General features: G+C 44.7%; 2 protein-coding genes and 1 long non-coding RNA gene across 18 annotated transcripts in view; 2 read left to right on the top strand and 1 right to left on the bottom strand.

The window, feature by feature from the left end:
- Window positions 1-12109, top strand: part of PXK (PX domain containing serine/threonine kinase like) — a 76724-nt gene extending 64615 nt beyond the window's left edge. For 3 of the 13 annotated variants that reach the window (XM_024123799.3, XM_028478410.2, XM_024123796.3), the window contains 2 exons: window positions 138-200; window positions 10812-12109. In XM_024123799.3, coding sequence (XP_023979567.1) covers window positions 138-200; window positions 10812-11023 — 275 coding nt within the window. In that variant the 3' untranslated portion in view covers window positions 11024-12109. Of the gene's footprint in view, window positions 1-137; window positions 201-6673; window positions 6712-9297; window positions 9335-10811 lie in introns of all 13 variants that reach the window. The other 10 variants (XM_024123801.3, XM_024123800.3, XM_055080246.1 and 7 more) reach the window with 10 other exon arrangements.
- Window positions 12110-12642: 533 nt separating this feature from the next.
- On the bottom strand, window positions 12643-18807 carry PDHB (pyruvate dehydrogenase E1 subunit beta). Of its 4 annotated transcripts, XM_024124140.2 has the most exons (10): window positions 18680-18807; window positions 18529-18582; window positions 17230-17337; window positions 17077-17139; window positions 16938-16973; window positions 16498-16783; window positions 15655-15765; window positions 15217-15308; window positions 13978-14119; window positions 12645-13146 (listed from the first exon to the last, which is right to left on the bottom strand). In XM_024124140.2, the coding sequence occupies exons 1-10, from the start codon at window positions 18719-18721 to the stop codon at window positions 13001-13003; spliced, it is 1080 nt and encodes a 359-aa protein (XP_023979908.1). In that variant the 5' UTR covers window positions 18722-18807; the 3' UTR covers window positions 12645-13000. The 4 variants fall into 4 exon arrangements, with proteins under 4 accessions (XP_054935923.1, XP_023979908.1, XP_054935922.1 ...); XM_055079948.1 differs by lacking the exon at window positions 18680-18807 and having other exon boundaries at window positions 12643-13146; window positions 18529-18657; XM_055079946.1 differs by lacking the exons at window positions 12645-13146; window positions 13978-14119 and adding an exon at window positions 14135-15134 and having other exon boundaries at window positions 18680-18785.
- A 204-nt stretch (window positions 18808-19011) lies between these two features.
- The window catches only part of LOC129391523 (uncharacterized), a 37105-nt gene continuing 36484 nt past the window's right edge, over window positions 19012-19632 (top strand). Inside the window, exon 1 of the long non-coding RNA XR_008615787.1 lies at window positions 19012-19102. This is a non-coding gene — a long non-coding RNA (uncharacterized lncRNA). The remainder of the gene's footprint in view (window positions 19103-19632) is intronic.

Genomic DNA, 19632 nt, shown 5'->3' with positions numbered 1-19632 from the left:
CCCCGCCTCGCTTTTGCCCACAAGGCTCACACACTCAGCCAAGTGCAGATTCTCAGACAGTGGTGGGTGCCGGCTCCGGCCAAGCTCCAGATGTCTTCCTTTGGTCCCCATGGGGGTCTCTCTGTGTTTTCTCTTAGCAGGATCTGGGGCCAGCTCACCTCTCACATCCCCGTCATCGCCGACTCCACCCTCCACAGCAGGTTAGTGAGGAGGCAGAGTAACCTGCCTTCCTCCCCTTCTGCACCAGCCCGGGAGAAGGGTGGGGCTTTCTCTTCTCACCTTGGCCCAAACATTTCAGGGGTCAGAGGGGACCAGCCTCCTCCAGAGAAACCAGTGGGAGTGCAGATTAGCAGTGTCAGTTGGGAGAGACGAGGGTCCAGGTCTCTAAAGTCGGATTTCACGGGGAGCGGGATGGTCGGCTTCAGGGCTGCTCACTGCCCCCACCTCCAGCTCGCTCTCTCTGCTGAAAAGCCTCATGCAGGCTCCTCAGATCACAGCCTGTCTGGGTACGCACTTAGCTGAACAAAACGTGCTGCTGCCCAGGGGCCAGGTCCCCTGCCAGGGCTCTCTCCTCAGGGAGCCCCGCCACAGTGTCGGCTTTGTCACAGAGCACACAACTGGTGAAATGCCTGGGTATGGGAGAGAACTACCCACCGAGCTTCTGATTTCCTGATCACTATTTGTGCTTTATTCTGCTCTGCATTTCATCACCTGAATATTTTTCTGTGGCTAGCTAGCCTTTGTTTTGCCTTTGTGACTTAAATCAGATGGATACTGGGAGTTTTGTTTGAAAAATGTAAAAAGAGTTTATTTCAGAGAATACTTATAAAAAGTATCTCTAATTCTGTGGAGTGGCCTCATAATGCTATCTTTCTTCTTTCTTTTTTGAACTAATAGCTCTCTCCTAACCATTTTGCAAGCCTCATAAAAACACACTGGGGCACCAGTATCTCCTTTCACTTCTTAACTGAACCAGATGTTCTGGATGTCAGAGAAGTCGGTTCTGCCACTCAGAGCTTGTCGGCTGGCTGTGCTTGGAAGAGCTGCTGCAGCTGTCTGGAGGGAGAGTCATGGGCTGGGGTTGATTTATGAGTTGATGACACCATATTCATTAAGGCTTAAAGTGGTGCCCAGGAGCTACCAAGAGCATTACCCGACAGCTCTCAAATGCTTCTAACTGACCTTCCAAAAAAGCCCCCCAAAACAACAGTCAAATGTAAGGGGACTGGTTTGAAGGCCTCGCGTCTGTCTGGTGGGTGTCTCTCCTTGCTGGCCGAGCCTGGTTACTGGCAGTTTGCTGTCGAGTGTTCTGGGCCCAGGGCCTATTTTAATAGCAAAGTACCTGGCTGATGGGGGATAATATTCTATTTCCTGTCTGACTTTGTCAGCAGATTTTATAAGAAAGCTTCCAAATATTGATCAATATAGAAAACAGACTTCTCTGTCTTTTGTAGAGGTGACCTGTATAGGCTGATCAGAAATGTCGGGGGAGCCACTGCCCAGATCATGCTGAGGCATTTTCTAGAAGATAGGATATTAATTTCACACCACTTAGACATATTAAGGAAACTGGAGAGAATTAGTAGTGAGAATCCATGAAGCCTCCTTTAACAAAGGAGGTGTCAATCCAGTAGCTCAGAGCACTTTGCTGTGTGCATTGGATGTGGGAAGTTACCTGCTAGTTCTCATTTTTAAACGCCTTGGAGAATTCAGTCTATATGGATTATTTTTGATGAATCCTCTAATTGACCTGAGTTCTCAGTGGGAGGATTCTCATACAGTAGCAGGTTTGCATGAGATGAGGTCACTTTTAGAACAAGAAGAAAAAGAGGAATCTTTTGTAATTAGACTCAAGGTTGGAAAAAACTTCATATGAGGCGAGAGGGAGCAGTTGGGTGGGTAGTTCCCTATCCTGAAGGGCGGTTGTAAAGATTCAGAGGGAAGCATATGTGAGGCCACAAGCACGATGCCTGGCAGAAATGGGAGGTTCCCAGCAAGGATTGGCTCCCTCTTTTTCTTTATGTCCTTTAATGTTTTATTGATGAAATTATTGATTCAGCCCCAGAGGCTGTACTCTGACCTCTGCTGGTTATTTATTGTAACGCATCTCATAGAAATACTAGCTAGTATTTGCCTATCAACCTAGCATTTCAGGCCCTGAGCCAGCCACCCATGGTGAGTTTATTCATTCAGCTACTGGAGATGCATTTATTGAGAGCTGCTGCGTGCCCAGCAGTGTGCTAAGCGCTGGGTCACAGAGATGAGCAGGCAGACAAGGCCCCAGCTGAGGTGGCCTCACATTGCCAGCACCTCTCAGGAGCTCCAAAATGACAGATACAATTCAAGCAAGTGCTTTCCTTGGGGTCCACCCGTGGTAATTTTTTTCTCCCAGTAGTTCCCCTTCTTAAATAGAGAATCTCCACCTGAAAAAACTAGTCCGCCAACAAAGTGACGTCTCGAGCTTCTGTTCTGTACAAGGCATCAGGGAGCTATAAACAGGTGATAGTCTCATGCTACTGTACCCATGGGAGATGCTCAGTAAATCCTTATGGGTGGATTTGCTTGGACTTGGTCTGCCTTCAGGGTCTCTGCTGGGTGAGGGCAAGGCTCTCAGCCTACGGGTGGCAACTTCTGGCTCGGAAGCCCCTGCTTAGACTGGTCCTTTTCCTTCCAGGACAGGAGGCCAGGCTTCTCATTGGGCTCATCTATGTTGCCGCCTCTCTGCACGCTGCCTGTCTTATTGCTGGAATCACATTTACTCCAATTTATGTCTTTACTTCTAGGCCACATTTATGGTTTATCTGGGAACTAAGTCAGGCATAGTGTCTTCCAGCTTTATGATAAAATGCAATTTTCTCAAGAAATGAAGGAAAATTCTTCATTTTCAAGGGCTAGTTTAGAAAAGGAATTCCTGCTAAAGGTAGCACGTCAAACACAACTCGATCTGGGAGCCCTTGGAAACTACACCTTGGGCTGTGGAACCTAAACTTGAGGATCACCACTCACTAGTTCTGGGACCTTGGAGAAGATACTTGACCTCCCTGGGCTTCAGGTTTTGAAACCACGTGAGGCCCTGTGGGGCTCCCGGGCACGGAGGCCCTTTTGTCCTCTGTTTCTTGTAGGCAAGGCTCCAGGCTCCATGACCTTCCCTGAGTTCCAAAGGGCAGATGAGAAAGGGAAGAGTTGCTAATCACGGGAGGAGCAGCCAGGAAACCACCTGAGATGAGATTAAGGAAGTGCAAGTTCTGCACACGCCCTAAACTTGTCAGAGACTCCATCCTTGGACCTGTTGTTATCAAACCCTTCATCAGATCCTCTGGGGTGGGGACACATAGTTTCTCCAGGCAGGAGCCTGCTGTGTCCCCGTTTGCCTGGCAAAGTAATAAAGCTATCCTTTTCTACTTCACCCAAAACTCTGTCCCCGAGATTTGATTTGGCAGTGGTGTACAGAGAGGCTGAGCTTTCGGCATCAGTTTCCCATTTGTAAAGGAAGATAATAACAGTGCCTGCCTAGTGGGTTTATTACGAGGATCCAGAGAGTTCCATGCGCATGGAGTTAGAACAGCGCCTGATACACAGTAAGCCCTCAGGACACTGTTAGTTACTGAGAGACCTTGAGTGAGTCACTTTCCACGTCTGGGTTTGGGTTATGTCCTCTGTAGAAGGCAAAAGCGTGGGGGTCAGAGGAGACTATCTCACAGTTCTAATCAAGCATCCTCTAAACCCACTGTGGACTCTGCCCTTTGGCGGTTTGTTCAGCAATAGATCAACTGAGGCAAGTTCAGTTTGACAGCATTGCCTTTCTTCCTGAAAGCATCAATTTTAAGCACATTCATGGTAGCTGAGGGTGGTTTTCAGCTCAGTTGCTTTCAGGATGGGGCAGAAGTGACAGATGTTTCTAAGCGAAGGGGTCTTACTCTCATGAGCCCTTTCCAGCATTTGTGTAAGGACTGGGGCCTCTCCTGTTTCTTACTGTACTTCCCTGCCGTGGGCCTCTTCTTGAAATCCTTACCAAATTGATGGGAGAAATATTTCCTTAAGTCTGCTGGCAATTCCATCAGGTAGGGTGGGATTCTCTAAAATTCTTTTTTTTTCAGTGAGAACATTCCTAGCACTTTTTTTGCTAAAGTTTCTGTTTCCTGCCTCTAGAAGATCATTCTTTCAAGAACTTTAAAATACTTTATCTTGACTTATGTTATGGTCAGTGTCACCAACTAGTGTTTACACTCTGTATTCATGGAGCTGAGTGGTTTAGACGATCCTAATTGACACACAGATATTTGCTCCTACCCTCCCTTTGGGAGGAGACAAACCTGTTGCCTTGCCATTGTGTGTGTGTGTGTGTGTGTGTGTGTGTGTGTGTGTAAACAAAAGATTTGCAGAAGAGTATTTGGGGAAAGCTTAGTAAGCAGGAGACCCAAATTATTACTGTTGTTGTTGTTAATAATTGTGTTTAACATCTTTTGAGTGCTTATTCTGTGCTAGGCACTGTTCTCAGTGATTTATAGTTACTGTTTTATTTAATCCTCATGAATACCTCCCTATCCAATGAGTAGGGATTATACTTATAGCTCCATTTTACAGACAAAGAAATTGAGGCACTAGTGGCGTTAAAGGACTTTGACCAAGGTCACACAAGTGGGGGATACTAGAGCCAAGATTTAAACTTGGTTCTGTCTTTGCTCATCTACTTGATTTCTCCTGAGCGCCTGCTCTCTCAGGTGCACTACAGGGCCTGTGCTGCTAAACACTCTGCTTGGCTGGCGTGAAAAGAGCTCCGAAAGAACAGTTAGAAACCCCGGCCTTGGGTCGTAGCTCCACCACTTTCCAGGTGGCCTTGGACAAGTAATTTCCATACTTTGAAGCTGTCCTTTAAGAGAATGTCTGGTCTTTATGAGGTAGATAATGTACACAACAGGGCTTTATAAGCTGTAAAGTACTGTCAAGTATAAGCTATGAATGCCTTGCAAGAGAATTCTAGCCCTTCTTGCTTGAAGTTTACCATTTTAAGCAATACTTTTGAAGAGAGAGCTGGCAGTTTGTAGAAACCCAGTCAGTGAGCATGACTGGAGAGAGAGGGAAGTTTCATATCTGGAGAGCTGGAGGAGGGAAGACGGGGCCTTGTGGGCACAGAGTGACTGAGAACTTGAATAACAGGAAGGAGGGTTAAGAATAAATAAGGCAAACTATGATGCATAAAATAAGCTACCAGGACATATTGTACAACACAGGGAATATAGCCAATATTTTATAATAACTATAAATGGATTATAACCTTTAAAAATTGTGAATCACCATATTGTACACCTGTAACTTATATAATATTGTATATAATATTGTACGTCAACTATACTTCAGTAAAAAAAAATAATAAATTACAAAGAAAAGGAATAAGTAAGGCACAAGAAGAGATGAATTCATTTAGAATGTTGGAGCTTCCAGAATTTATCTAGCCAGGTCAAAGTCTGAAACCCATTCTAGGCTCACAATCGATGGCTCTGGCCCTAAGAACTGCCTCTTTTTCTCAAAACTACACAAACAAAAAGCAGTTTCCACCTTCAGGGTACACAGGTCTGCCCTGTAGTGCTTCTCCGAACAGCGTGTTGCTTCTGCTCTCCCGCTGGCTCCCCGCCTTCCTCTCCGCTTCCAAGCCCAAGTGTGTGAGCTCCTCTCCAGGGTACTCAGCTGCTGGGGGTGGGGCAGGCAGTGTCCCCAGCATCCACCCAGAGCACCCCCCGCCCCGGCTCAGCAGTGGTCAGCCTGCCCTGCCCCACATGGGCCTTGCTGAAAGGATTCTCCTCTGGGCAGTGGGGCCCATTGGTTTGGAACGCTGGGATTCACCGTCAGGGAAAGGGTTATCTTTCACAATTAACCTGGAATCCAGTCAGTTAAAAAGAAGATAGGAAGAAATGTTTGCCTTTTTTGTGGTGGGGGGGGTGCTGTTCCTCGGGCCTTGTGAGATCTTAGTTCCCCAATCTGGCGCGGAGTCCTAACCGCTGCTGCCAGGGAATTCCCACCTTTTTTTTTTTTTTTTTTTAATGGTTTTCTAGCCTTAGGTAAGCTAATGCTGCTCACTGCTCTCTTCAGCCTCTGGAGCCCGCTGCCTTCAGGGGAGAGGCCCCACGCTCCTGCCCAGGGGCCCCACCTTAGACTCCCCTGTGCTCTGGCTCTTCCCAACTTCAAAAAGACAAATCTCTATTTTAGACTGTAGAAGACTTGCTTGGGGAAGTGATGAGTTCTAATTTTTCTCCCCTCTTGATAAACTGTCCTTATTTAGTACACTAGGTAGGCTCCCAGTACCCATTCCGCTTTTCAGGGGAGGTAAAACCGTGATGGGTCTTCTTAAGTGAGTGCTGTGCTTGTAAATAACTAAAAATATCTCAGAAGAAAGAAAGAAAAAAAAAGAATGAAGAGGAAAGTGACTCATTAGTTACTCTTTTAGTGCGTTTGCCGTGTTCTGAAAGGGTCACAGTCATGTTTACAAACCAGTGCTTCTTGTGGTTAACTTGAGTATATCCTAGTTTGGCAGTGAGAATAATCAGCATGTGATTCAGACTAATATTTTACTGTCTCTTACTATTTGATTAAATGACACTAAAATCTGAATAATGACTTGTGTCCTCTCTCTCTCTCTCTCTCTCTCTCTCTCTCTCTCTCTCTTTGCTGTTTTCAGTAGAGCATGCACCATTTTGAACGTGAATTTTCGGTAAAGTAAGCTATACTGATTTTTCTAACTTTAAAGATGCTCTGTTTCTGTATGTGAAATGGGACCCAGTGTGTCTAGCTCACTAAAGTGATGGACAAATGGGAAAGCAGATTCGAGACGATTTCCTTATCTGAATATTTAAATGAAATACAGCATCTTTAAAAAGCACCCAAGTGACTTCATTTACATTCATTTCATTTTCATCATGACCTTCAAAATCTTCATTTTCACTCTGATTTTAGTTTTAAAATAGAGCTCTAAAACCTGTAAATCAACTGCATGGCATTTTGGTATCTTTTAATTGTGGAAACCAGCACCTCACAGTCCTGTTGCTGCAAACGTGTCGGTTCCTTGTTCCTCTGACAAAGGGGGAAAGGCGCTGGGCAGTTGCGTTCTTGGTCAAAGGGAAGCAACTTAAGGCTTGTACAACTGACAATAGGGAAAAACAGTTCTTTTTTAAGCATCCTTAACGATACTTGAGTTGGGACATGAGTACAGCCTCCGCATCTTTCTGAGGTAAGAGGCCAAGGCGGTTCCAGAGAGCTGGGGCCTGCCTGCTTCCAGGGGTCGCTGCCCTCCACTCACTCTCGAGGGTAGCTGGTAGGTGTGGTGTTGGTCTGGAGGCCGTGTGGCCTCCCCTGATGTGTGTGGAGACCACAAAGGAACCCAGGCCACAGACGCTAGTACACTGCCCACTGTCAGAGTTGGCCCAAGGCAAGGGGACCCTCAAACGTCCTTTTGACGGGGCTGGGGAGGATGTTTCTGGCAAGACGTTCCTACCCAGATCTAACCTGTGCTCTTGCTGCAACAGTCTGTGGCCTGTTCCAGGGCCTCCGCTGGATTTCCAGGCTCCCATCTGGGGTTCTGGGGAGGGTGGAGTAGTTGGCTCTTGGGGTTTTTGTCTAAGAGAAGGTAAGATTGGAGAGATCAGGGCTGACCTGGTGATCACTGTAGGTAAGCTGTTTCGGAGCATCCCTCATCCTGAGGTGTTGCAGGCCAATGTTTTTCAAAGCTGGGTGAATTCATTTGGCAATCAGTCTGACACAGAATCTGGTTTTGTCTGCGGCCTGGGGATGAGGGTGATAGGAGGCCTCTTGGGGGGCGCCCCCTCATATTTGGGGAGTGGGGGGCCCGGGCATTAGGCAGTTGTTCCCACGTTTGCTCCAGGCCAAAGAGCCAACTCCGAATTTGGCCCCTTGTTAACATTCCCCCCTCCCACATCATTACCAACGTGTTGTAGCTTAAGCTCCAGTGAACCTTTAAAGGAATTTTGTGGACGACAGAAGAGGCAAAAAGGAAAAGCTTAAAAAAAAAAAAAAAATTGATGGGGCCCGTAATCAGAGACTGTGAGTCCCTGGGTCTGTGTTCTTGCCTCCTCCAGTGTTGACCTTCAGACCTGGACCTCCTCTCCCCTTCCAGAGGGTTCTGAGCTGCTCCTGGCCCTAATCATACATATCAGGATCTGCCCTAGTTGTTGCAGGCCCAGTGAGGAAAGGTGGACCTCATGGGACATCGTGCCCTTCACGACTGGTTGAGCCCTCTGTGAGGGGACCGCGGGTGACCTGCTCTTTCCTCTTGGATGGGCATAGTCTCCTTTCACACAGCCCTCAGCATCCTATTATAGGTACAGGCTACCCTGTGGCACTTTGGACAGTGTATTTATTTATGCTGCCTACATATTCAAAGCGATTCATTCAGACAATTTCAGCCTTTACTTGGAAGATGAAGATCCATTTATGGAATACCACCCCCCAATTTCCAAACTCTGTGGTAGTGAATTTGCACTTTTAATTTTGAGTGCCTAGTAATGAGGCCAAAGTCAAGGGATGGTTCCTCACGAGGGCCGAGCAGTTTAGTTCTGTGCCGAGATAGCAGCCTGTACCCAAGTCCAGTTCCTGAGGCCCATCTCTAGCCTCCGAGAATCCTGGGCTAGAAGACTTGCAGTCTCTGGATGGCCAATTCCATGCCTTTAGTGGAACAAAGTGCTACTGCAGCCCTGTCTCCTCATCTGTAACCCACACTGACTCTTCTGCCAGGGTCAGAGCACAAAGCTGGGAGGCAGACATGCTGGCACTCATTCGGGTACGTGTTGGGCCGTACATGTCAAGCAGATTCCACTGCCCTTTTCTGGCCATTGGGTGAGAGTGCTGGGAAGGGGAGGGGGTAGCTGGGAGGGCACTGGCGCCCACTCAGTCCTCCGGGCTCTGCAGTTGAGTTCCAAGAGGCTTCAGAGGCCATCTCCCCTCCTCCTGGTATTTTACGGGTCACTTTCCAAGAACCCCCTTCAGAGGAATGCTTATGTCACACACTTACTCTCCCTGCTCTTTTCATCTCAACAGTCATTTCAGGTTTGAAGTCCTTTTTATCTCTGTAACCCTATAACGTAAAGCCAGGAACATTTCCCCATAATCCACCTTGGCATAGAACATAATAGAACTTCACTCATTAGTTGTTATTGTACAGAACCAGTGAAAATTACATTTTGTTCATTTGTCTGTATTTAATGTTTATTTGTATTGCTATATTATTATTTGAGAATTCCAAGATTGCAGAGCATGAGTGTGTGCATCTGTGTGATTCTTTAATTTCAGCTGCCTTAGGTTTGGGTAAAGATGTAAAGGAAGGTAAGTGGTTTTCTATGAAATACAATGCTTTAACTATTGCCTTTCACAGTTGGTAAAAAGGTTGCACTTACTGAAGTATTTTATGGATGATCCTGACCACTCATCCATATAAACTCAAGTCATGGTTGGTGTGTTTACCTAGTATCACCACAGCTCAGTAGCAGTTTGAGGGAGGTGGTAGGGGAGCCATCTAGCAGAATGTCTTCTGTGGTAGCACTGGGATGGGGTAGAGGGTAAGACTAGAAAGAGATGTGGAGTCACGGGGAGCTGCAAGGGTCACAGGAAATGGGGCAACTGTGACACAGGCAAGTTCTTTTTTTTTTTTTTTTTTTACAGGCAAGTTCTTTAAAGCAGGGTTTTTTGTTTTTTTTTGTGGCCATGCCACATGGCACGCGGGCTCTTAGTTGCAGCATGCAGGATCTTAGTTCCCCGGACCAGGGTTCAAACCCACGCCCCCCTGCACTGGAAGCACGGAGTCTTAACCACTGGACAGCCAGGGAAGTCCCAGCAGGGTTTTTTCTGTACCTAGTGTTTATTTTGTCCCAAGAGGACAATTCATTCATTGATTCAAAACTATAAAATTCGAGCGCCCAATGTTCGTGTTTCTGAAAGCTAAGGGAGGTTTCAGATACCTGTCCAGTTTCCTTCTCCTTGCCCACCAGGGTAGAGCTCGGCATTCCAGTCTCCCTTGACACTTCAGCAAAGATATAGGGTTAGGGCATTTCCATCCTGTCCCTGGGTTGGGCCACAGTGGAAACACGGGTGCTTGAGGAAGATTCCTCCCTGAGAATACCATTGCTGGAGAGAGAAAGCCCTCTGCGCCTTGCTGTGCATTGCTAACATTAGCGTTTTATGTTTTTTTCACGCAACCTAATAGGAAATGATTATTCAGAACGGATGCCCCTGGGGAGCCCATAACCCAGCAAACAGTGGTTACTTGCCGAGAATCCTAAGTGATTTGTCATTTTATGTTAAATCACCTCCTTCAAATATTGTGTGTGTTGGAGGAGCTGAAGAACCGTTCATCCCTTACTAGTAATTGATATTCCAGTAGCCCAGCTCTATGCATACAGACGTCTGTCTTTAATTGCTAGCTCAGGAATAGGTGGAGCTGCCTGGAACCTGGAAAAAGTAGCTAATGGAACTTTTCTTTTGGGACCATGATTAAAGTTTGGAAGTAGAAGTAGAGCCTCATCTATGCAGAGAATGTCACTATGTATAGTTTCATGTAATCTGTGATATTTGTTCAGTCTTTTCTCACATGACTGTTACTTGGGAGAAATGGCAACTTTTAATTAATTCCCCTTTAATGCTTCTACGTTTCTTGTTCAAGTATTTTAAAAAAATCACACAGTACAAGGTGTGTTGGCCCGTTTGAGGGAAAACATTTGCAGTCTCACCGAAGTCCTTTCTGCCCAGGACTGCACAGTAGCACGGGTACAGGGTGTGTGGAGATACTGACTGTGCCCTTTCCTCCACAGGGATGTCTGCGTTACCCCCACCTCCTCCACCTGCGCCTCCGCCACCAGCAGCTCCCTTGCCTCCTGCGAGTACAGAGGCGCCCACACAGCTTCCGCCCCAGGCTGTGAATGGCGTGAGCCGAGGGGCCTTACTCAGCTCCATCCAGAATTTCCAAAAAGGAACTTTGAGGAAAGCCGAAACCTGTGATCATAGCGCTCCTAAGATCGGCTAAAGCTTTGTGTTTACACTTGGAGGGAAAAGTTGTTTTGTTTTTCCTTCCACCTCCAACCCCTAAAGTACCCTCTATCTGGATGAATAATTGCTGAGCCAGTACAGTCACATACGACTTCGCAGATGCTCATGTAAGAGGCTTTTCAAGAGGGAAATAGTCTTCAAGTAGAATAAAGTCAGGCTGGCATTGCTGCCTTAAGAAATAGTTTGCTCCTTTGTTAGTGTTGTAAAGGAGTCTTGCTCTTCCTCTAATGGTCATCTTTTGGTGGCAGCAGCATTCTGGAATCAAGTATTTCCACCAACAGAAGGAAGTGGACAAAAAACAAAAACAATGACAATATACAGTCACAGTGGTGAATGGCCTCCGTGTTGCAATCCCTCCTATACCATCAGACAGCTCCTAGAAATGTTCCTCTCATAGTTCATTTCTCTATTCTAAAGCATTTTCTGGTTATTTCTTAGATAACTCCCATTTTTGCTACCTTAATTTCATCCTAGACATTAACACTGTAGCCCAAAGCATAGTTATGTCGCTGAGAGTCAGAGAAGCAACTGAGTTCATTTTCCCTTCAAGTAGAACGGGGAAGGTTCCTAACAGTCTCTTAAGTTCAAACAGGAACTCCATTGTGGTTATAGAACTCAGGGCTGCTAAAGGAACTACTCTAGACTCTTAGTTCCTTTTAGTTAGTATGTATCGAACAGACAAAAAAAGTTGACATCAGAAAAAGCTCTTGCCAATTAGAGGATCTTCTTAATCCTCAGCAATTAAGTCAAGTTTGGTGTTTGTGGAGGTGGGTTATTATTACAACACAAGCATGTGGCAAAATCAGTTCTGATTTTCCAAAGATTTATCTAAATATATCTTTTTAATGTTACTCATTTATTAGAAAGATCCTTTATCCTATGATTTGCTTAAACCCTTAAATAAATTGCACTTTAAAGGATTATAAATAATCCATCTAAAAATTCAAGTTACACACATCAGTGTTGGTTACTATGCAGAGAGAATGTCATTGTGTATAGTTTCATGTAATCTGTGATAAATGTTCAGCTGTATTTTTTATTAAAATAAACCATGTCTAGAAAATGTGTTATTTGTAGCTTGGCTAGATATTTTAAATGGGAACTTTTTGTAGTAACTTTGGTAAATATATAGAAAAGATTCACACAGTATTTCTAAAGTTTCCTCCCTACCTATTCTATCTGTATTTTCTTTTGTGTCGTATTTTCCCTCTTAATTAATAAGAGCTAACAATCCTGTCTTCCTGTTTTAATTAGGTACCACTTGTATGCTTCTATAACTAATTTAAATCTATCTTTTCCATCTCAACTTCTGAAGAGGGCAGTGTATGGCAGAACGTGTGTTTGTTGGCAGTGGGAAAAATACCTGACACAGATTTTTGTTTAACTTTAAAGAGAACCTACTAGAATTAGGCATTTGAAGAGTCGGGGGGCAAGTTCCTGTTTTAAGTAAGTGATGCAGTCTAGGAGATTAATGATTACTGATTAGTTCCTGATGGCAGTAATTTCTTAACAGAACTATCCCACGTTTATTATCTCAAGAATATAAAAATACAATTAGTCATAGTTAGGAATTCCTTTATTCCTTATCAAAACAGTCTAACAGTAAATGTAGATTATATGCTTTTATTTTTACATATAAGTTATCTTTCTTGGAGATATCTTTCATCAGGACTCTTGCCACATTTATACCTTGTCCTTCTAGTGAGAGGGTAAAATTTTACATTAATCTTATTCAAAGAACATGGCTATTGTAACAGACAAAAAAAGCGTGGAACCTAGGCCGGAGAGTGGAGACATTTTCCACAGACATATTTAAACTTCTTCCCAGTACAAAAACATCTGTGTTGTTGCTTTAGACATAACTTTACAAATCAATAGGTCTTATAGGACAATCCAGATGAAATGTCATTAAGTATTTTAAGGAAATCCCAATGACTTGAAATTCAAGTCCAAGCTAGATATTTAGTGTTTTCTTTATTGCAAATATGATGTCTTTAACCTGAGGTATAGAGTTGTCTTCTAGAACCTTTGCATAAGGCATAGGGACATCGGCACCGGTGACACGAACTACAGGAGCATCCAGAAAATTGAACGCGGAGCCTAAGAGGGAAGGAGGCGCAAATAAGAGAGGCATGAAAAACCAGCTGAGCACCCCCACCTCAGCATAGCAGGTATGGCTGCCCAGAGAAGGAAAGTCTGAAGAAGGAAATCTGAAATCTGAAAGGAATGCTAATTACAGAGAATTGTTTCTGGTCTTGCTTTTTTAAACATTTACCCAAAGGAAAAATACCAAGCTGACAAGTTGAAAATTCAAGTCATTTGACCACTCCTAGCTTTTGATTGTTTTGTCCTGTAACACAGCGTTTATTACGGTTTAACTATTCTGGAATCAGTTTCTCTGAAATACCTTCCATGATCCTGGCACAGATTTCAGCTCCTACTCCAAACTGTGGCCAGCCTCCTTCCACAGTTACAAGGTGATTGGTCTTCATGACACTGGCTTCTATTGTTTCAATGTCCATTGGCCTGATGGTTCGCATATTTATCACCTAAACAGATAATAAATAGCTTTACAGAGCCACTTCCTCACAAATATAGTCTTATCCCCAAAATGCCACTTCCTTTCTTGTTTCCTGTTAATCTTTGGGTCTAGGGAAACATAATCTGCCCATTCATGAACAAGTGTCAAAAGGGAAACTGGAAAAAAAAAAAAAAAAAAAAGGGAAACTGTAATTAAAACAAAAATCTTTATCTCTACTACAAGCAGCTTTGTTCACTTACAGAACTCACTTATTTTACCCAAAGGAAAAATACCAAGCTGACAAGTTGAAAATTCAAGTCATTTGACCACTCCTAGCTTTTGATTGTTTTGTCCTGTAACACAGCGTTTATTACGGTTTAACTATTCTGGAATCAGTTTCTCTGAAATACCTTCCATGATCCTGGCACAGATTTCAGCTCCTACTCCAAACTGTGGCCAGCCTCCTTCCACAGTTACAAGGTGATTGGTCTTCATGACACTGGCTTCTATTGTTTCAATGTCCATTGGCCTGATGGTTCGCATATTTATCACCTAAACAGATAATAAATAGCTTTACAGAGCCACTTCCTCACAAATATAGTCTTATCCCCAAAATGCCACTTCCTTTCTTGTTTCCTGTTAATCTTTGGGTCTAGGGAAACATAATCTGCCCATTCATGAACAAGTGTCAAAAGGGAAACTGGAAAAAAAAAAAAAAAAAAGGGAAACTGTAATTAAAACAAAAATCTTTATCTCTACTACAAGCAGCTTTGTTCACTTACAGAACTCACTTATCCTCCCTTGGCCTTAACTTCCTCCTCATCAAGATAATAACTAACATGTGACTGCCTACCCTGTACCAGGCACTACACTAAGTATAATTCTACAACCACCCTGACGGGACAGTAAATGTATTATCCTCATTTTATAGCTGATGACAGAGATTTAGAGTACGTAACATGCGCAAGTGTAACTAGGAAGTGGTACCTCCTGGTTATGAAAGGGTTAGACTCGATGACTTCTAAGTTTTCCCTTCTCCCAAACTCCAGCTCCAAGGTTGGATCTTAACTTGACAAAACACATACTAAAAAGATCCAGACCCTAGGTGGTAGAAGGCTAGGTATTTGAAAAGCAAGTAGGTTCCCAGCTTTAAGCAGAGGCAGAACTAAGTGTCAAAGCAAGATTTTATACCTAATTAACCTGTCATAGAACTCAAACGCCTCTTTCTGGGTCTCAAAGGGACCTTTCTGATTCTTTTTATTTTTTATAAATTTATTTTTATTTATTTATTTTTGGCTGCGTTGGGTCTTTATTGCTGTGCGTGGGCTTTCTCTAGTTGCAAGAAGTGGGGGCTACACTTCGTTGTGGTGCGCAGGCTTCTCACTGTGGTGGCTTCTCTTGTTGTGGAGCACGGGCTCTAGGTGCACGGGCTTCAGTAGTTGTGGCACACGGGCTCAGTAGCTGTGGCTCACGGGCTCCAGAGCACAGGCTCAGTAGTTCTGGTGCACGGGCTTAGTTCTCTGCGGCACGTGGGATCTTCCCGAACCAGGGCTCGAACCTGCGTCCCCTGCATTGGCAGGCGGATTCTTAACCACTGCGCCACCAGGGAAGTCCCCTGATTCTTTAAGAAAAAGTGAATGTCCACTCACCTCACATTCAATTCCCTCTTTAGATAGCACCGTCGCAGCTTCTAAGCAGTGGCTCACAGGTCTTGAATGGGAAACTATGGTTACATGTGTCCCTGAAACAAAGTGGTCACAGATAAGAGGTCAGGTTGAAACCAAAGAGACTGTCCTGCTCTGCAGCCAGCTATGGTTCTTCTTCATTTTAGAATCTTAAACTCATCTACATTCCAGCGAGATGAGGAATGTGGCAGCCTTCCTAGAAATGAAATACAAATCTGCTGGACCAAGATTTAGAAAAGAACAAATATATGCGCAATCAGGGCATGACACATTTTAAACTTGAACTCATCCTGTAATTTCCTAGTCAAAGTAAAGGGCAGTGACTTCTAGACTGAATTTGACCAACATAAATAGAGGGCACGGATTACAAATAATGTTTACATGTATACTAATTTCTCTTACCTTGCCTTTCTATTTTAGCTTTTCCAATAGGAATCAGAAAATCTTTTGACTGAGCCTCTGGGGGAAGTTCAAAAGGAACTCCATACATCAATTCATTCTCTAGCACCACCACTGCAAAATATAAATATTTAAACCAAAGTAACTACATGACTAAAAATGTATATGCAACACTATCATTCATATTGTGAAAAGTTTCACTGTGCTGATTAGGAAGCCTCATACCTATCGTGTCCAGTAGCCTTGAGGATGGTTTAAGTACAGACATCTGTAGTCTGGGTGATCCTGATATTATCTATGGGGTTAAACCGGTGTTGTAGGTATGCAGCAAATTTCTCTGGTATCTAATTGGCCCCGTTATAGTCAGAAATAAGAAGAACACCACATTTTTTCCTATCTTTACTATATCTGTAAATCACTAACATTTTATATGATATGTCTAAGCCTAACTAGAAGTCTTTAATGGTTCCTTCAATGCAGATATTTCATTTTTGTTCTTTAATGTTCAAGAGACCCACAGGGCTTCCCTGGTGGCGCAGTGGTTAAGAATCTGCCTGCCAATGCAGGCGACACGGGTTCGAGCCCTGGTCTGGGAAGATCCCACATGCCGCGGAGCAACTAAGCCCGTGAGCCACAACTACTGAGCCTGTGCGTCTAGAGCCTGTGCTCCACAACAAGAGAAGCCACGACAATGAGCAGCCCGCGCACCGTGATGAAGAGTAGACCCCGCTCGCCGCAACTAGAGAAAGCCTGCGCACAGAAACGGAGACCCAACATAGCCATAAATAAATAAATAAATTTATTTATTTTTTAAAAAAGAGACCCACAACACGTCACGCTACTGACCTGGATTGTTATCCCGAATGGCTGATTTAATAAGTCCTTTTGCATCCTCTGAACTCCAGGGGCTGACCACCTTTAAGCCTGGGCAGTGCCCATACCAGGCAGCAAAGCACTGTGAGTGTTGGGCAGCTACGCCCGCTGAGGCGCCATTGGGCCCCCTGAAGACTATGGGCACAGGCTGTAAGCCCCCTGACATGTAGTAGGTCTTGGCAGCTGAGTTTATAACCTGGTCGATGGCTTGCATGGAGAAGTTGAAGGTCATAAATTCACAAATAGGCCGCAACCCAGCCTGTCAAATCAAAAACATAGATGTTAAAAAGACTAGAAACAGCAATTTAGAGTGGCAAACCACCACTTCGCTCCCCCAACATTCAAGCAATGTTTTTAAACGGTCATGTTGAAAGTAATCTCTTTGGATAAGATTCATAAAGAGGACTACATACCATAGCTGCACCTACAGCAATTCCAGCAAAACCCATCTAGAACGTAAAACACAAACGTAAGTAAAAATCCACAAAAATTAGAACAGTACACTTTAATAGACATGCCCCTCAAAGGTCTGCTTCCTGATGGAAGGCTTACCTCAGATATGGGAGTGTCTATGATCCTCTTATCTCCATATTTCTTCCACAGGCCTCGACTAACCTACAATTAAGCAATGACCCCATTACTTTTGATTGTACTGGGGGCAAATGGCCACCTCAATTCTGTATAGCTTTCATGTATCTTGGTTACCTTATATGCCCCATCATATTGGGCAACTTCTTCCCCAAGTAGAAATACTTTCTCATCTCTTTCCAGCTCCTCATCCATACCTTGATTTATAGCCTCACGAACTGTCACCTGTCACAGGTATGGGAAAGCAGTCAATAAGCTACAGCATTACTTAGGATACTATTGAGATTCTCTCTCTTGACCTAGGCTGCCCACAGCACACAATGTAAAAACTATCACTAGAACAGGCTTCTCTTCAAAAGTACAAAAAATTCAAAAAGTAACATTTCTATCACTCATAACCAATCTTTGATTGGATGTGTAAATAAGAAGTATACTGAACACTTTATTGATATGCACCTAAGCTTAAGAAATCTGCTTGCTGGCCAGACCAGCTCATAGGTGGCTTCCTAAGTAGAAGAGTGTACTAGGTAATTTTATTTCCACATCTGGTATACTGTGGGGCAGAGAACAGTCAAGGAAGCCTAAATAATACTACATATTGAGTGCTCACTAGGTGCCAGGCACTGCCAAACACTTTGCCTTCAGGATGTAGGAGTTATTTTACTACACAGCTTGGTAGAATACTCCAGTAACAAAAAGGGGAAGAGAGGGCAATTCCTCAAAACGTTGAACACAGAATTACCATATAATCCAACAATTCCACTTCTAGATAGAGACCCAAAAGAACTGAAAAGCAGGGACTCAGATAATCGCACACCAATGTTCACAGCAGCATCATTCACAAATCCAACAGGTGGAAGCAACCCAAATATCCATCAAAGATGAATGGATAAGCAAAATGTGGTATATGCCTACAACGGAATATCGTTCAGCCTCAAAAAGAATGAAATTCTGACACATGCTACAACATGGATGAACCTTGAAAACATGCTAAGTGAAATAAGCCAGACATAAATGGACAAATGCTGTATGATTCCATTTATAGGAGGTCCCTAGAATAAATTAATAGGCACAGAACGTACAATAGAGGTTACCACGGGCTAATGGGAGATGGAGAGTTATTGTTCAATGGGTATAATTTCTGTTTGGGATCATGATAAAGTTCTGGTGGTGAATGGACAACGTGGTAAATGTACTTAGTCCCACTGCATATGCAGTTTAAAAGGGTAAATTTTGTTATGTATATTTTACCACAATAAAAATTTTTAAGGGGGAGGGTGAGGGAAGAAGCGTCAAGTCTAGTCCCCTCAGATAGGACATCTGATCCCCCTGAGCCTCGCGCGGGTGACATGCGGCCCCAGCCTCCACGCCGGGGGGAGGGGCCTCGCCGGCCCGGCTAGCGTCCAGGCCAGTTACCTGCAGTGCAGCCGGCGCGGTCCGGTGGAAGCGCCTCCTCAGCAGCCCGGAGACCTGGCGGGGAGAGAGAGAGAGAGAGAGAGGACGCTCAAAGGGGACGCATACTGGGCAGGGATCGCGCAGGGTCATGGGCCCGAAAGCCGCTGCCGACCTGCTCAAGGGGTCTCCGCGTCAACCCAGCCACCACCGCCATCTTGACCGTGTCCTCTAGCCGCCGCCGAATGACAACACAGCAGGGACGCGGACGAGTCAGGCCCCATTTCCCCTGCCGGCGCGGGCCAATGGCAGGGCACGGCGTCTGCGTGCCCCGCCCCCCAGGGCGTCGGAGGCAGAGGGGCGGAGCCGAGGAGGAGTGTCGGGGGTCTCGTCACTCAGCCTGAGGCAGCCTGGGATCAACGTTATTGAGAGCTGGCAGCTGCTGGCGGCTGCTGGCGCGCCGGTTGCACGCCGGGAGCACGTCCCTGCGTGTTGTTACGTGGGTCGGGGGACCAAAAATCAGACTCTAAGAATCATAACTCCAGGCCGAAGGACCTTCAGAATTAAGCCAGGCTTCTGCAGGCGCTGAAATTCTTTGGTACGAAGTAGCCCTTATACACAGTTTGGTTACTGGGGATTTACAACCTTACAGGCGAGCCTAAGTTCTCTTGGAAGCACTGTCTTTTCGCTCTTTTTTTTTTTAAACATCTTTATTGGAGTATAATTGCTTTACAGTGGCGTGTTAGTTCCTGCTGTATAACAAAGTGAAGCAGCTATACATATACGTAATCCCCATAGCCCCTCCCTCTTGCGTCTCCCTCCCACCCTCCCTGTCCCACCCCTGTAGGTGGACACAAGGCACTGAGCTGATCTCCCTGTGCTATGCAGCTGCTTACCACTAGCTATCTATTTTACATTTGGTAGTGTATATATGTCCATGCCACTCTCTCCCTTCGTCCCAGCTTACCCTTCCCCCTCCTCGTGTCCTCAAGTCCATTCTCTACGTCTGTGTCTTTATTCCTGTCCTGCCCCTAGGTTCATCAAAACCATTTTTTTTTTAGATTCCATATATATGTGTTAGCATATGGTATTTGTTTTTCTCTTTCTGACTTACTTCACTCTGAATGA

The sequence above is a fragment of the Physeter macrocephalus genome, chromosome 18, assembly GCF_002837175.3.
Source record: "Physeter macrocephalus isolate SW-GA chromosome 18, ASM283717v5, whole genome shotgun sequence".
NCBI lineage: Eukaryota > Metazoa > Chordata > Mammalia > Artiodactyla > Physeteridae > Physeter > Physeter macrocephalus.
The sequence above is the reverse complement of the archived record's forward strand: the minus strand, read 5'-3'. Positions and strand labels throughout refer to the sequence as shown.

Coding starts and splice junctions, on each gene's coding strand:
- PDHB (XM_055079948.1), bottom strand. CDS start 18,657: ATGACCCTGCGCGATCCCTGCCCAGTATGCGTCCCCTTTGAGCGTCCT. Junction 16,974..17,076: donor TAGACACTCCCATATCTGAG/GTAAGCCTTCCA, acceptor TTTACGTTCTAG/ATGGGTTTTGCTGGAATTGC. Junction 14,120..15,216: donor AAGAGGGAATTGAATGTGAG/GTGAGTGGACAT, acceptor TTATCTGTTTAG/GTGATAAATATGCGAACCAT.